General features: G+C 40.6%; 1 protein-coding gene across 1 annotated transcript in view; it reads left to right on the forward strand.

Moving 5' to 3' along the window:
* LOC109380920 (coiled-coil and C2 domain-containing protein 2A) overlaps positions 1–9,978 on the forward strand; it is a 45,201-nt gene extending 35,223 nt beyond the window's left edge. Inside the window, exons 10-14 of the mRNA XM_019639003.1 lie at positions 564–698; positions 1,118–1,240; positions 4,506–4,564; positions 6,079–6,256; positions 8,151–9,978. Coding sequence (XP_019494548.1) covers positions 564–698; positions 1,118–1,240; positions 4,506–4,564; positions 6,079–6,256; positions 8,151–8,339 — 684 coding nt within the window. The 3' untranslated portion in view covers positions 8,340–9,978. The remainder of the gene's footprint in view (positions 1–563; positions 699–1,117; positions 1,241–4,505; positions 4,565–6,078; positions 6,257–8,150) is intronic.
* The last annotated feature ends 6,357 nt before the right edge of the window (positions 9,979–16,335 follow it).

Raw genomic sequence — 16,335 nt, forward strand, 5'->3', positions numbered from 1 at the left:
CTGTTGTTCAGCATCTTAGCTGTAGAGGGCAGTGTCACTGGCCCTCATATGTGGGATCCGAACCGGGGCCCTCTGGCATCCCAAGCCAGCTCTTAACTAACGCGCCACTCGGCCGGCCCTAGGCAAGTTTCAATTCCCTAACTCTGTGTGGTGTTCACTGTCAGTCTCCTGAATATAATCTACTCAGAGCAGGGCTAGTCCCAATGGCACCACTGTGTGAATTAGGTAAAAGTGCCCCTACCTCAAAACACTTTAGGCCTAGCTGTAGGGAAATTGTCATAATGTACTGATTTTGTTAGAATAATGTATTTTACTGCCATGAGGGCACACCCTGCAGGGCCATACATGACAGGACTGGCTTAAAAATTCTCTCATTTGCATCCTCATTCTAGCCTGGGCCTAATGATTTCTAGAGCACCGGCTTTTTTCCCCTCCAAAAAATGTTAAAGGTCCTAAAGAAGGTCCCAAAGATATCACATGCTTACATTGTAATTTTCACATACAAAAATGTGTTAAGTCAATCAATCATCTACCCAAAATGACTGTAACTCCTTCTCATACAGGGGCATGTGGCCTATGTATTAACTCAAGAAACTGATGAATATGTGCTTTGGAATCCATTAACTGGGCAATGTCATAAGCAGTTTGACACATTTTGTCCTTTACAAAGTGTAGACTGTTTGTTTGATGATGGAAATGTAAGTATATTGTGGGGGGGTGGGGGGCGGCGGGGAGTGTGGATCTTATTTTGAGCTATCTCCTCAAGAGTCAAAGCAGTGATTCTCCACCCTAGCTACATACATTAGAATCATGTGGGGAACTTTGAAGAAAATGTAAACGTTCAATTAGAATCCCTGGGGTGTGGGGGCCAGGGAAATCTTTTATTCCTAAAGACCCCTTCCCCCAAAGGTGATTCTGTAGTACCTCTAAGGATGAGAACCAGTAAGCAGTATAATGTTCACCTATGCCTGGAATCTCTCTACCTCCTACTTCAGAACCCTCCTTGGCTTCTGCCACTTCATTGGGTAGTAGGACTGTAACATTTGCTTCATCCTAACCAGCTATGGGTTTTGGGCTCCTATGGGCCTAGATTGATTTTATGTTAATGTTTTTATAGGTCTGGTTTAATATTCAACAAAACAATACACCAATGGCTGTACATTTTGACTATTCAAAGGAAGGTTTCTGGAAACAGATGCTTCCAAAAAATTTTCAAGGGACACAAGCACAAAGCATACAGGTAAGTCATATTTTTGCAGGTGTGTCAGTATGAAAGTTACCATTGGTTCTAATCTTTACCAGTTGTGACAGCTCTTGTTACGTTTATATGGCTGATTGCTTATTGACTTTTTTGGCAATATTAACAAAATCTAGTTTTTCTGCCATCCAGCCCAAGTTTGGGCTCCTCTGATCCCTTACAGAAAAGAGGAATTGAGGAAAAGGTCTCATCTGAAATGTAATGTAAGTTTTATTTAAGTACAATATACATACAGAAAAGTGCACAGAATAGTAATTCTGCATATGCAGTTTGGAGATTCTGCTTCAGTATAACTCTTGGAAATAGTTTTTTCTGCTGTGAAACACATGTGAATTCAGAAAGAATGCAAAGACTAGATATAGCTAGGTGGTAGGTGTGTTGGGTGGCTGTTCATTACATTATTCTCTATGCTTGTCTGTATATTTGAGGCTGTTCACAATGTCAAAAAGAATGCATGGTGGTTGTGGGGGGCGGGGGCGGGAATCAAACAGCATCAAAGTGTGCACAGAGTTTCTCTCCTCTTCCACATCTTTTTCCCAATCTCTAAGAAATAACCGCTGTGCATCCTTCTAAACATTCTCCATGCAGCTGCAAGCATCTATTTATATGCTTTATATATTTACATAATACTTATGTATACATATACTTAAGTATATGCATATATATTTCTTTATGTTTCCTGTTTGTGAAGTCATTTTAAAGAAGGGAAAATGTGCTTATCTCTCTTGAGCAAACCACATTTACAGCATCCACAGGCCATGTCTTGCTTTTTCCATCCCAAAGCTGTGAGTGAAGCATTGCTGCCTCCGAGGGAGAGAATGATGTATTTAGAGATGAGGGTTTTTGTTTACTATGAATCATCCTATGATTCATTCATGTGATGTTTATTGAGTGCCGGCTATGAGCCAGCACTGTTAGGTATGGGCACCACAAGGAAAAATACATGTCTCAGTATTCTTGGGGCTCGCGTCCTAGAGAAGGAAACAGCAGGAAACACACACTTGTAGTACAGAGTGATAAGTGCTATCACAGAAGAAATGAATGTGCTTTGGGGGCACACAGCAGGAGGACCTGAGGGGAAGGGGCACTGCAGCAGTTTCCTGGAAAAAAGGGGTGACCAGCACAGTGAGGTGGGGTGAGCAGGAGCTGGCCTACCGTAAGATCAGGGAGAAGAATGGTCCTGGCAGAGAGCAGGAGCAGCAGGCGCGAGGACCTGCAATGGCAAGGGGATGTCCGTCAAGGAGCTGGAAGGCCAGCTTGGCTGTTGCCAAGGAGTGAGCGGCGATGAGCTCCAGGGTGAGCAGAGTCCTGGTAAGGATTTGGGCCTTTATCCTCAGGGCAGTCAGAAGCTAGCTTCACCTGCTATGACCAAAACTGTGGTTCTAAAAGCCACTCTGGCTGAGGGTGGAATCTAAACCTTTTGCCAGGTGAAATCTGAAGTATAAAACTCATAGTTGCATTTGACTTGTATCCCTACTAATTTCTTTTGTATGGGTTGGTTAATGGCCCTTGATCTTCCACTGTGCCACACACATACCAGAATAACCGCCATCCATAGTGAATGCTTTTTTTGTTATAACAATTGAGAACACAAATTTGAGTGTGTATAATGAGAATGTGGGGATGCTGAGATGAGTTAACAGGGAAGCCCGCTTAAAGTTTTAAAGGATATGCGTTCCCTGAAAGAAAGGGGCCTTTGCCAGAAAAGGAAAGTGGATTAACACCCCACAAATTTATCAAGTCGGTGTAACCCAGGCCTCTATTTCAGGCCTGAAGGTGGCCTAACTAATCCACAAGAGTTGCCTGGACTGGGGGGCGAGGGGGGTTGGGAAAGAGGAGGGAAGGGGTTGGGGGAGGGTGGTGGTTTGGAGGGGCAGACAGTGGTGGGTGACAGCAGTCAGGAAACTCAGTCTATCTGTCCTGTCTGGGATAGTTGGTGGCGCCTGCGAGATGATGCTGGAGCCCATATTTCCTTTTTCCAGTATTTCCTGTCTCTAGTATCTGTCATGTTCTACTGTGGGAAACTCCCTGTTCCTGACCCTATTCCCTAATCTAGTGGTTCTCCAACCATGGCAGACATCAGAACCACCTGGACAGCTTGTTGAAACAGAGTACTGGGCCTTACCCCCAGGGCTTCTGATTCAGTGGGTCTGAGGTAGGGGCTGAGAATCTGCATCTCTAATAAACTTCCAGGTCTGAGATTGCTGATCTGGAGGCCACACTTTGGGAACCACTGATTTAGATCCTCACCTGACAGACCGAGCCTTCTGAAATCACTCCTGAAATTGTCTAGGACCTCGCAGCCTAACAAATGTTGCCCCCTTTTTAAATCACAACCCTCATTCCACCCATGAGGGTGAAACATCTGTTCCTATCTCTCCAGCTGCCTCTGTTTCTCAGCTCAGAAATAACCAAAGTAAAAACTCTAAATCCAGCTCCTCATTCATGTTTGTGTGACCCCTACAGGGAGGAGAGGGCTGGGTTTGGAGTAGGGCTAGGCAGAAGTCCTCCCCTCCTCCCAGGAAATCCTGCTTGTGGGGAGACACATGGTAGAGCATTGTTCCCTGCTCTTGGGGGCGGGGGGGCGGTGCCTGGGGCAAAGGCTTGGGGACAGGGGAGATTGCAATCAACGCACTGTGTGTGTGTGTGTGTGTGTACATACGTGTGTACACAAAGACAAAGACCTGGCTGAAAGAAACGAATACTCAATAAAGGAAGGAAGATGATAAATCATGTTAAAAGAGTAATAATAACAATATCTGATGTTTATGGAGCCATATGTGCCAGGCTTTACGTGTATTATTTCATTTTAAAATTTTCACAAAACCCCAAAGAAGTAGGTACTATTATTGTCCCTCTTTTAAAAATGTGGTAACTGAGACTCAGAGAGGTTAAGTAACTTCACCAAGGCCACAGTTAATGAGTGGAAGAGACCTGTGCAGCTGCTGAAGATTATCTGGCAGAATCAATAGCATGTCAAATGCTTGCATGAATAAATAAATTGGGGGCAGCTTGTGAAAAATACCTTTTGAAATCCATTTCTCCTCCCATGCTGTGGTGAAGTAGTATTAAATTCAAAGGAAACACTGGGATCTATATTTTACCTTTGTGCCTCTGTGATTCAGTGTTTTTGCCACGTGAGACAGGTTTCGGTTCCCCCTCGTTATAAGTATCACTCCAGGGGTGACTGTGATGTAAATATGGCCTCCCTAGAATCTTTTCTAATTTTCAGTTTTCTATATTTCAGCCTGAAGAAATCATTTATTCTGATACTAACAAAAGCATGGTAGAAGATCTAAAGAACAGGTATGATTTATAAAATTATTTCATGATTACTGTGTTTTCTCCCTAATCTCTCATACAGCCATGTTTCAGTCCTCTAACCCAGTCTCAAAATACCTATTAGATTCAGCAACAGCAACATGAAATGGGGATTATAACACCTCATTACTTCCAGTGAGTCATCTTTCTCTTGATGCATGCATTGCAAAGCAACTTCTCTGCCATCCAGGACACTCCTTGAAAAGACAGGCCAAGTTAAGAATGGTTGCTCTAGAAAACACAGTGGGCTACTGTTGGGAAGTTCTCAACACAGACACCTGTTTAGGCCATAGTTATAATAATCATGCAGTAGCTAAAACTTCTTGAAAGGATATGAAGGTAAATGGCCCACAACTTGGTAAAAATGTCCAAGTTGGGTGATAGAAACATTAACACTGTCCTTCCTATCACTCCTACTCCAGACATGTCAGAAGCTTCTAGATCTGACTGCCTCCGGTGCCTCCTGCTGACAGCAGACTGACGTGTAAACCACTATCCAATTAATCAAAACAGAGCACGACAAAAGTCATTTTGCCACTTCCTTCTTTCACTAGCACATAACCCCCACCTTTTAGTCCCCTCCTTCTCCCCAATTCTTAACAAAAAAGGAAGAAGTAAAGTTGGGACATGGTTTCCAACTTCTGGTTTTCATCAGAATTGCTTCCTGAACTATTTAAATATACAGGAGCCAGACCTGTTGAATCGATATCTGGAGGTGAAACAGAAAGGTAATTCTGATGCGTAGTGACTGCTGAGACTCTGCAAATTCCCAACTACTTACACTATAGACTCAGCCAAGGGGGACCCCCAGCGGCTTCCTGTACAGCACACACTGATTCGCACAGAGGACAGGCTTCCCAGGAGGGCCCCCTCAACCAACTCACACTGTGCTCCACTTCCCTCCCTCCTCAGAACAGGTCATCACCAGGTAGTATTTTAGGGACTGGGTACACAGGCAAAAATCCCTGCCCTTGTGGAGTGTACAATCTGGTAGGCGAAACTGATCATCATACTTGTCAGTCCAGTGCCTCATTTCTTCCCAACTCTGCTTGCTGAATTAACTGATCTAATAAACCCATCCCTGCTAACATTATCCCAGACCAGATACCTGGTCTGTATTTTTGTAAAGGCAACCTCTTGGAAGCCCAATGTCTTGTGTGAAAGGAGGGTTTTGAAGAACAGAAATGTCAACCCAGCAGTCACACAGTAGGTGTGAAATCACACCCAGTAGGCAGCAGCCTTCACATGTAACTGGAAAAGAGATGTGCCTTTGCGATCTAATTGCTGGCTACCCCGGGAAGCTTCTTGCTTTCTCAAGTCAAGCAAGAGCCTTTCCCTCAAACTGGATTAATGTGAATGAGGTCAGGTATCCCTAGTCATAGCGGTCCGGTTTCCTTCTAAATCAAAAAAGTGTCATTCTCATGCTTGAGTTAATGTGACAAAACTCTTCACATTTATTAAGTGAGCTGTCATTTGTCATAAAAATAATCTTACTGTAGGATTGAAAGGACTCTGAAATGTAAAATTATGGAATGGCGATCTAAGCAGCCGACACGTTGGAATCGACAGTGTACTTTTATTTTGCGACAACTTCTTCCTAAGCTAGAACTTGGCACTGGAAGCTTTGTTTTATCTGAAGCAGAGAATGAATTTGAAAGACTGCAACAATTTTATTGGGTTTGTATATGATTTAATGCATCAATGACATTTGTTTTATCTATGTTGTTAATTGCTAGATAATAGCAATCTTAAATATCCCAGAAATGCCTTTTATCTTGCTCCTCGATGATAGATGCTATGGCATTAAAATGCATTTATTTACAGACTGAGAAATTTAAAATGTGGTAAACAGCTACTACCATAACCACATTGTATGACATTTTCTTGGAATCAGGTGTATGTTTTATGATGTATATACCACAAACTTTGGAAAGAGATGCCCCAAAAGAAATCACCTATAACTGAGAAACTAAACAATGGTCTCTAGATGGTTGTAATAGAATGGATTTCCTGTCCTTCGTTCTGGGCAAGAGGACTCTAGGCAAGCTTTAATATCTTCTATATGCAAATTACTCTCAAATTTATACATCCATCCTCAGCTTCTCTGCTTACCTCTTCTCTTATATATTCACCACACATTTGACATCATCCTGGATGCTAAAAAGGCATATCAAACTCATCAAATCCATAACCAAACTAGGTGGGCATTTGGTATATTGTTAGGGTCCTCCTTTTCTTCCCCTATCCTACCCCCACTTCTGGGAACCCTCTTACCTCCTTCTCCCTGTGAATGGGTCCAGTGAGTGTTTGAAAGCCCCAGCCTCCCAGGGGTGAGATTCCGTCCCCCTCCCATCTCATAGACTAGGGAAGCCCTCAGAGAGAAGAAAGGAAGGAACCTGCTGGTAGTTGTGTACATAGGCTGTGGGAGAGGGATCTGCTGGCACTATTCATTCATGAATAGGGAAGAAGTTGTTTTGATTTACTTTCTTTTTAACAGAATTAGGGGTAAACAGATACGGAAAACATAGTTAAATATGAGCCAAGATTTAAACCTTGGAGTCCCTTTGCAAAATTGTCTATTTAATAATGCACAATCATAAACTTGCACTAAATCCTGCAGCTTTGAGTTCAAATCCTGTCTCAGCCACTCATTTGCTTTGACCAAGTTACCTAACTTCTCTGTACTTTCTACCCCATTAGGCAAGATAAACAGGGATAAAACAGTTATCTGTTTGGTGGTTGTGGTGAGGATTAAATGAGCTAATATTTATCCTAGCACCCAGCATTTAGCAAGTGTTTAGTAAATGTTAACTATTATTTGTATTCTGTGTGCCTGTTACACGACACTGAGGTTATGACAGTAAACAGGACAGATACAGTATTGTGCATTCACAGAGACTATGGGCTGTTAGAGAGACAGACCAGAACACGTGTAATTGCAACATGTTTTATTAAGTAAGCTAGGGAAGGACAGTGTACTATGCAACCACGTGAGACGAGCACATGAACAGATTTAAGGATTAGGAAAAGCCTCCTGAAGTGAACAGTCTGAGTCCTGAAAGAGGTTTATGATTTGTTGCCTGTGTATTCTTAAATAGAGAATTTTACATAGGCCCATGTTGCATAATCCTTCAACCCTGTCTCACAATGATCACGTAATAAATATAAACTGAATCAATATTAAATAAATTCTTCCAAACGTTCATTTAAATCCCTCATTTGTAAGACCAAGTAACTTCCTTGTTGGCAGTTTGCTATTCTAGAAAGGGTGCAAGTATATGGAATGTTAAATGTGTAGGCTCTTGGCATCAGACAACCTGGTTCTGCTCCTCACTGTGTAAAGTTGGGATTATAATAGAAGCTAACCTCATAGAGTTGTTTTAGGATTAAATATGTATATATAAAGCATTTAACACTGTACCTAGAACGTAGTAAGCAACTACAAAGTAACTATTATTATTTTATGACTACCATTTCTTTGAGGCTTCTGTAGTTTTTTTGTATACACTAATTCCCAGTTACTGACAAGATTGTAATGTGGGTTTACATGTTATTCTGTCTTTTGGTCCAGGTTGCAGGATTTCCTATTCAGATGCCATACACTGATGTACAGTCAGTTATCGATGCCGTGTATCAAACTGGAATTCATACTTCTGAATTTCCCCAGACAGAATTCGCTCTAGCTGTGTACATTCACCCATACCCAAACAACGTATTATCTGTGTGGGTTTATTTGGCTTCCTTAGCTCGACAACAGTGAAAGGAAGAAGGGGAAAGGAAAAGATTGCACTATGGGTCCCCAGACAAGAAACAACCAGAGTTTTTCTGGTGCTTTGGGATTTTGCTGCTTATCCTCAAGTCCAGCCAAGAGTGAGCCAAGTTTCTGGTTCACTCACTCCTTGAGTCTTTGAGGATGAATGTAGATGACCTTCTTACCAGAGACCTTTTCAAGGAGGACCCTTCAGGAAGCCTAGCCGCCTCGGGTCACTGTCTACACTAGGTCTTGTTCTGAGAAAGAATCAATTCTGGCCTCTCCCTCTAAAGCCAGTGTTACTCAAATTGTGTGCCTTGTGCCACCTCCATCAAAATCACCTGGAGAGCCCTGCTGAAAATGCAGTTTCCCACAACCCAAGACCCACTGATTCAGAAACTCTGGGATGGAGCTCCAGAACCCACTGTATTTAAACAAGCTCTCCAAGTAATTCTGATGACCTGCTAAGGATGAGAACCCTGCCTTATGCTGTAATTACTAAAGTGAGGCTGGTATGTTTGATGCTGGTTCTGACACAATTCCAGACAGAATTTATTCAAATCGAAACCCTAAGGTCATTGCCTTTCATAAGATAAAAGAGAATTTCACTGGTTAAAAACAATAGGAAAATCTGCTATGTTGGGTTGAGGGCTGAGTTCACCTTCTAGGGGCTTCTCAAAAGTTTTTACTTGGGGTGCTACTGACGTGAAGTCCTTTCAGCTCCAAGTGTTTGATTTGTAGGGGACTCCCAGGAAACTCTAATATGCTTTCCTGATTCTGTTGTGAGAGAGGGAGAAGATGGTCTTACCAAATTTCAGGGCTCCTTTTTCCCTTAGTGAACAGCTCCCTGTTCTGCCTCTGGCACTTTCCTGCTGCTTTCCTTTCCCGGTGGTGGCCCCATGGAGGCCCCTTCTAGATTCTAGGAGCCCCTCAAGAAAAAGTGGACAGAGATCTAAGTAGGAAGCACTGTACTTGAATTTTTTTATTGTTCTGTGCTTCATTGAGAAAACTATTTATACAGTTTACTTAAATATAACAACTTATTTTTTAAAAATTAAAGGATACATATTTCCAAAACTTGATGAGAGTAGTTTTTATATAAGGTAAAGGTAAGAGAAAGAAAATTCACCTCTCACATTGCAAGAGCACAGGGGATTCTTGGGTCACTCCCACAAGCAGAGAGCAATGTCCTCAAATTCATCCTCAAAGACCCCTCAATCTCCCCACAATGCCTGCATAGGCTGGTGGCAGAGAAGAACTTATTTATTTGCAGTGATGTTGCTCTTGGACCAAACTTGAGATTACTAGAAAAGTAAAAAAGTAGGGATGTGGGTGAAGAGAATGTTTTTTTCTCCAAGGTTAAAACCTAATTGTTTGTGTCTTCTGGAATGCATAAGAAAACTAATCGAAATTTTTGTTTTTATTTCAATGCTTGTGTTTAAATGATATATGAAGTTTTGTTATTAACAAGCCTCCCACATTTATTGGGGTAGCACAAAATGATATCTATGGAAAGACGAGGTCACCAAAGAAATGGATGCATTTATGCAGTTCATTTATGTGGCACTCTTGAGTGTTTACATAGCTATTTTTTAGTTTTTTATGGTTATAGAATTAATAGGCCACTTAAGAGCATGGTAGTACGTGTTCATAGACAGGCACAGAGGACTTTTCTGTGTTGTATGCATTTTAAATGTGTGTGCTATATGGTTTCTCAACTAAAATTTTTTCCTGAAAATTGTAATTGTCTGCAATGGACTGTTTTTCTTTTGACTGTTTTAAAAATACATTATTTTCAATGTAACATATATTTATAGTTCTTTAAATCATTCCCCAAATAATTACAGAGCATTTGTAATGTACCACACTTCAGAAAGTGCTGGAGTACAGCAGTGAAAAACCAAAGCTCTTATCCCTGTGAAGCTTACGTTCTTAAATTGGAAACAGCCATAAGCAAATAAACAGTAAACAAGTGAGATAATTTCAGGGTGTTCAGAGTACTATAAGGGGAACAAATAGGATGGGATGGTGGAGAAGGACTTTGGTGGGGATGGAGGGTATAAACAGAGTAGTCAGGGAAGGCCTTGCTAAAGAGATAATGTTTGAGCTGAGATTTAAAAGAGGATTTATCAATTAGAATTGCATTCAATTGTATGTAACAGAAATCTACTCACAGTAGCTTAACCAAATACCGATTACTTTTTTACACAATTGCCAAGTCCAGAGGAGGCAGTCCAAGTCTGGTGCAGTGGCTATATGATGTCACAGGTGCACGGGTCTTCATCCATCTTCTTGGCCGTCTCTAAAAGGGCTTCTATCCTCTAATTCAATGGCTCTCAAATTTCAGCATGCATAAGAATCATCTGAAGAGTTTATTGAAACACAGATTGTTGGGCCCTAGCCTCAGAGTTTCTGATTTGGTGGATCTGGAAAGGGGCATGGTCATTTGCATTTATAACAAGTTCCAAGATGATGCTGAGACTGCTGATCTGGGAGCCACACTTTGAGAACCTTGGCTATAACCTCACAACCATTTTCATGGCAAGAAAATGTAGAAAGGGTCGGGGAAGGCAGAAGATGCAGCTGGTTTTGCTCTTTTAAAAAGCTTCCCAGGAGGTCATGCCCAGTAACTTATACTTATATCCTATTTGGAAGAACTGTATCACTGCTAGCCAAAAGAAAGTTATTTTAAATGGATATATTGCTCTCCCAATGAAATCAGTGTTCTATTATTAGTGAGGAGCAAGGAGAAGATGGCAATTGGGTAGGCATCTGTGGCTTCCCAGATGAGAGGAAGCCAGTCATGCAAAGACCTGTGGTATTTCAGACAAAGGAAGCTGCAATTGCAAAGGCCTTGAGTCCAGAAAGAGACTTATATAGGGAAGGAAAAATCATAAGACATAAGGTTGGAGAGGTAGACAAGGACCAGATTACACAGGTCATAGTAAAGAGTTTGGATTTTACTTAAAGTACAATAGCAAATCATTGAAAGGTTTTAGGTAACTGAATAAAATATTTTCCTTTTTTTTTTTTTAAAGATTTTATTGGGGACTTGGGGGAGGGGAACAGCGTTGGAGTATCGGGAAAGGGAAACAGACAAGTTGCTGTCCTTTTATTCTTCAGTCTAGTTGTGGAGGATGTCACTTCACTGGCCCATGTTGGTATTATCATTGCGCTCTTCCTGGGTGAGGCAGTCACTCGCCGGCCACTGGACGGCGGCTCACGGCAGCTCACGAAAGCTCACACCCCCTGCCGACCAGCCCCACTGCAGCCTACGCCATCGCCAGCGACTCACGGCAGCCTAGCTCCAGGTTCTTCAAGCTGTTGTTCACCATCTTAACTGTAGAGGGCACAGCGTCACTGGCCCTCATGTGGGATCCGAACCCGTGGCCCTGCTGCTCAGAGCTGGTGTCCTGAGCCAACTCCTAACCTACGCGCCACTCCGCCGGCCCCTAATTTCCTTTTTTATATTTGAGATGATTTTAAAAATTATTTTCACAGATACTCATTTTATATAAGTGCATAAATGTGATCATATTTTTTAAGTCCAGGTTTTATTTTTTTTCCTTGTTTGCTTGAGTCCCTGTCCCACTGTTCTCCTTATTTCTACCCACATTATTCACCCACCCACCCTCTTACCAACCAAGTATGTATCCCTTCCACTTACCAACCTTCTCAAATATTCATAAGCATACATATATAGAGATATACATGTATACACAGATTTGCATATGTTCCTGTTTATTTTATAAAAATGGGACCACACTATGAGGCTACTGCTGGTGTAACATAACATACCGTTTTGCAGCAAACTTTATATATATGTAACTTTATGGGGCTACTATCTTATATGTGGTCTGTCACTGACTGAAATGTTATTAAATGGCATGTGACTGTGTATGTACAGAGAGATTTATTATAAAGAATTCGCATATGAAGTTATGGAGACTAAAAAAGAACCAGTCAGAAATAAAGAATACAATAACTAAAATGAACAATACTGGGAGTGCCCAAAAAATGTATACAAGTGGACATTTTGGTCAACGTTGCTTGAGCAGTAGTTCACCATAATCAGAAGTGTCTGGATGCTGATGGTAACCACTTTGAGCACCTCTTGTAATTGAATAAGTCAAACATGACTTATATTTATCTTTTGTTATCGGTATATATTGAGTATTACAATTTTAATAGTTTTCCTTTCTTAAAATGTGTATACATTTTTTGGTACCCTCTGTATATTAGAGGGAATCAAAGGTAGAGTAGATGAAGCAGACAATCGAATCAGTGATTTAGAAGGTAAGGTAGCCAAAAATACCCAAACAGAACAGCAAATAGAAAACAGAATCCAAAAAAAAAGATAGTTTAAGAGGCCTCTGGGACAACATCAAGTTTACCAACATTCGGATCATAGAAGTACCAGGAGAAAAGAGAGAGCAAGGAACTGAAAACCTATTTGAAGAAACAATGAAAGAAAACTTTCCTAATCTGATGAAGGAAATAGATATACAAGCCCAGGAAGTGCAGCGAGTCCCAAACAAGATGAACCCAAACAGGCCCACACCAAGACACATTATAATTAAAATGTCAAGGTTAAAGACAAAGAGAGAATCTTAAAAGCAGCAAGAAAAAAAGCCATTAGTTACCTACAAAGGAGCCTCCATGAGACTGTCAGCTGATTTCTCAACAAACTTTGTAGGCCAGAAGGAATTGGCAAGAAATATTCAAAGGGATGAAAAGCACGGAACTACAACCAAGATTACTCTATCTAGCAAAGTTATCTTTTAGAATTGAAAGACAGGTAAAGAGCTTCTCAGACAAGAAAAAGCTAAAGGAGTTCATCACCACCAAACCAGTATTACAAGGAATGTTGGAGGGAATTCTTTAGATTAAAGAAAAAATATGAATAATAAAATGGCAATAACTACATACCTATCAACAATTACTTAAATGTAAATGGATTAAATGCTCCAATCAAAAGATAGGGTGGCTGACTAGATAAGAAAACATAACCCTACATAAGCTGCCTACAAAAGACTCACTTCAGCTCAAAAGATACACAGAGACTGAAGGTAAAGGGATGAAAAAAGGATATTTCATGAAAATGGAAACAAAACAAAAAAGTTGGGGTAGCAGTACTTATACAAGACAAAATAGACATTAAAAAAAAACAAAACAGAAACAAACTCATAGATAAAGAGAACATTTTGATGGTTGCCAGATGGGAGGGAGTTGGGTGGGGGGGATAGGTGAAAAAAGGGAGATGTAGGATGTAGTATAATGAATATAGTCAATAATATTGTAATAACTATGTATAGTGCTAGATGGGTACTAGTCAGGGGGATCACTTCTTAAATTATATAGATGTCTAACCACTACGCTGTACCCCTGAAATTAATATAAAATAAGATTGAATATCCACTGTAATTGAAAATTTTTTAAAGGGGGGAAAAGGTAAAGGGGAATAAGAGGTTCAAATTTCCAGATATAAAACAAATAAGTCACGGGAATGCAATGTACAGCATGGGAAATATAGTCAATGATATTGTGATAGCGTGGTGCAGTGTCAGATGGTTGCTGGACTTATCATGGTGATCACTTCTTTAGGTACATAAATGTTGAATAACTGTAGTGTCCACCTGTAACTAATATACTATTGTATGTTAGTTATATTTTAATAAAAATCTGTTAAAAAAACAACTGAAAATGGATGTAACCAAAAATGCGTTAAAATTATACATTAGGGAAATGAAGGACGGGGGAAATGTGTGTGAGAGAGGTAATGAAAAGCATCTGAATCTTCATTTTCCAGGGCAATACGTAAATATATCTAAAAATGACAAAATCATAGACATGTTATTTTGAAAGATGATAGCAAATACTGTGAGAAACAGCTAAAAGAGTTCAAACTGGTGACCTGTTTGGGTCTTGGGAGGGACTGAAACAAGGAACTGTTGCTTTTCATTATCCTTTTAGAAATATATGACTTCTTATTGGGTGTACATTAACTACCTTGATGCAACATAAATTTAAAACCTTTAAAATTGGATAATGATCAGAGCTTTATGGGGAATATTGGGCCTCCTCCCCACAGACTTTGTAACGTGTGTGACAAGAGCAAAGAACTTACAATGTTAAAGTCAAAAGCAATCTCAGTCATCTTTATAGATGAGCCAGTTCACTTTACAGATAGATGATGATCCTGAGTTTCAGAGGAGGGAAATGACCTTCTAAGTCCACTCTACTAGGAAGCAACAATCAAGAACCAAGAACCAGAGCCCAGGGCTTCTGGCTTCCAGTCCTTTGCATCCGGTGGAATACAAGCAAGCCACTGAAAGGAATCCTGAATGTTCTGTTATGGAATAGTCACCAGAATATATGGTATGACAAAAGCTAGGTAGATGATAGAGAGTGTAAAGTGCTACTATCATTTGTGCACAAAATGGGGCAAGGACATTATGTACATGCATGGTGATAAATACCTGGATTTCCCTGGAAGAGTACAAAAGAAAATAGTAATAGTGTTGCCTCTGGGAAGAACGGGGATCAGGGGAGGAAAGGGGGGTTGCTATTCATTGTATCCAGTCTTCCACTGTTTGAATGTTTTATCTTTTGCACACATTTATTTTTAAGAACTAAACAATTTAAAAGCAGTGGCTTTTCACTGCCTAAAGTTCAGTGAGTTAGAAAAGCTGTCCAGAGAACCTGGTCCCACCCTCATCTCTTGCCAAACCTGTCTTGTGCCTTATGCTGCAGGCCCACTGCACTCTTGGCAGTTTCCTTACTCTGCTCGTTTTGTAGAAAGTCTGCCTCTTTAATTTCCATCCTTTTATACCTTTGCTGATCACTGCTTCTGAGACTTGGAATGTGTTTCCTATATCCTCTTCATTCCAGGCACACACTGACCTCCATATTCATTTCCAACAGGCCTTGTACCTTAGGGCCTTTGCTTTTGCTGTTCCCTCTGCCTGGAATACTCAGCCACAAGATAGCATGTACATTCACCGCCCTCAGGCCTTAGCACACCTCACCTTATCATAAAACAATGTCCACTCACTTCTACTTCTACTTTCTGTTCTCTTTTTCTGTTTATTTTTCTTCACAGTGCTTGTCACCATGTGACTTTGTTGTTGCTGTTGTTCATTCATTGTATTTCTCTCTCCCCATTAGAATATAAACTCTATGAGAACAGCCTTTCTTTAGGAGTTAACCAAATACTGAATTCTGTCCACTTTGCCCAAAAGGAATGAAGAAATCATAATAAACCTGAATTTTGTATTTTAGGGACTTACATTCTGGGCAAATTATATATATTCATACACACACATATTAATCTACAAAATGAATGAACATTAAAATCTTTTCATCATGAGGCAAATCCAAAAAATAGAGTAATTTCTGAACATATCTCTCCCAGTGAATAACATCTTCAAAGGAGAAACCATGAGAAACAACCTATTCATTACACGGATTATAGTCTGTGACCCATTTTTCTGAAAGCGTTCTTAAATAGGCCCGTTTAAGTTATTGGGAAGCCAAACTATTGTCATAAAGTTGCTTAGTGCACATGAAATGGAACCTGATGAGGTACGTACTATTTAAATGCCATTATAAATAGCATGGAGCTTTTAGCCTGATGTGTCCATCTCCTCTCTAGGGAACCCCTGCCATCGAGATAGGCCAAGGCAGCCTCTCCCTGAACAATGCTGTGCTAGGCTGGGCTCTGCCAACTTCTGCTACTGAGAGGGTCCCTTGTCTTGCTATCAGTTCCTGAAGTCCTGCTGTCCTTCGCATCAGCATTGTCTCACATGGCTCACACACATATCTGTTCTTCAAATGTATGCAGCTTTTCTTTAAATGCATGAAGATTTCATTGTAATAAAACTCGAATTCATGTACTTTATAGTAGCTCTTTATAATGCGTCTTTTGGGACAAAGGATTCTAAGTAAAAGGGGTAGGGTTCCAGGATTTCGTTTTTAATATTAAAATATTCTCAGAAAAATGAGG

This window comes from Hipposideros armiger, unplaced genomic scaffold (genome assembly GCF_001890085.2).
Source record: "Hipposideros armiger isolate ML-2016 unplaced genomic scaffold, ASM189008v1 scaffold_42, whole genome shotgun sequence".
In the NCBI taxonomy this organism is placed as follows: Eukaryota; Metazoa; Chordata; class Mammalia; order Chiroptera; family Hipposideridae; genus Hipposideros; species Hipposideros armiger.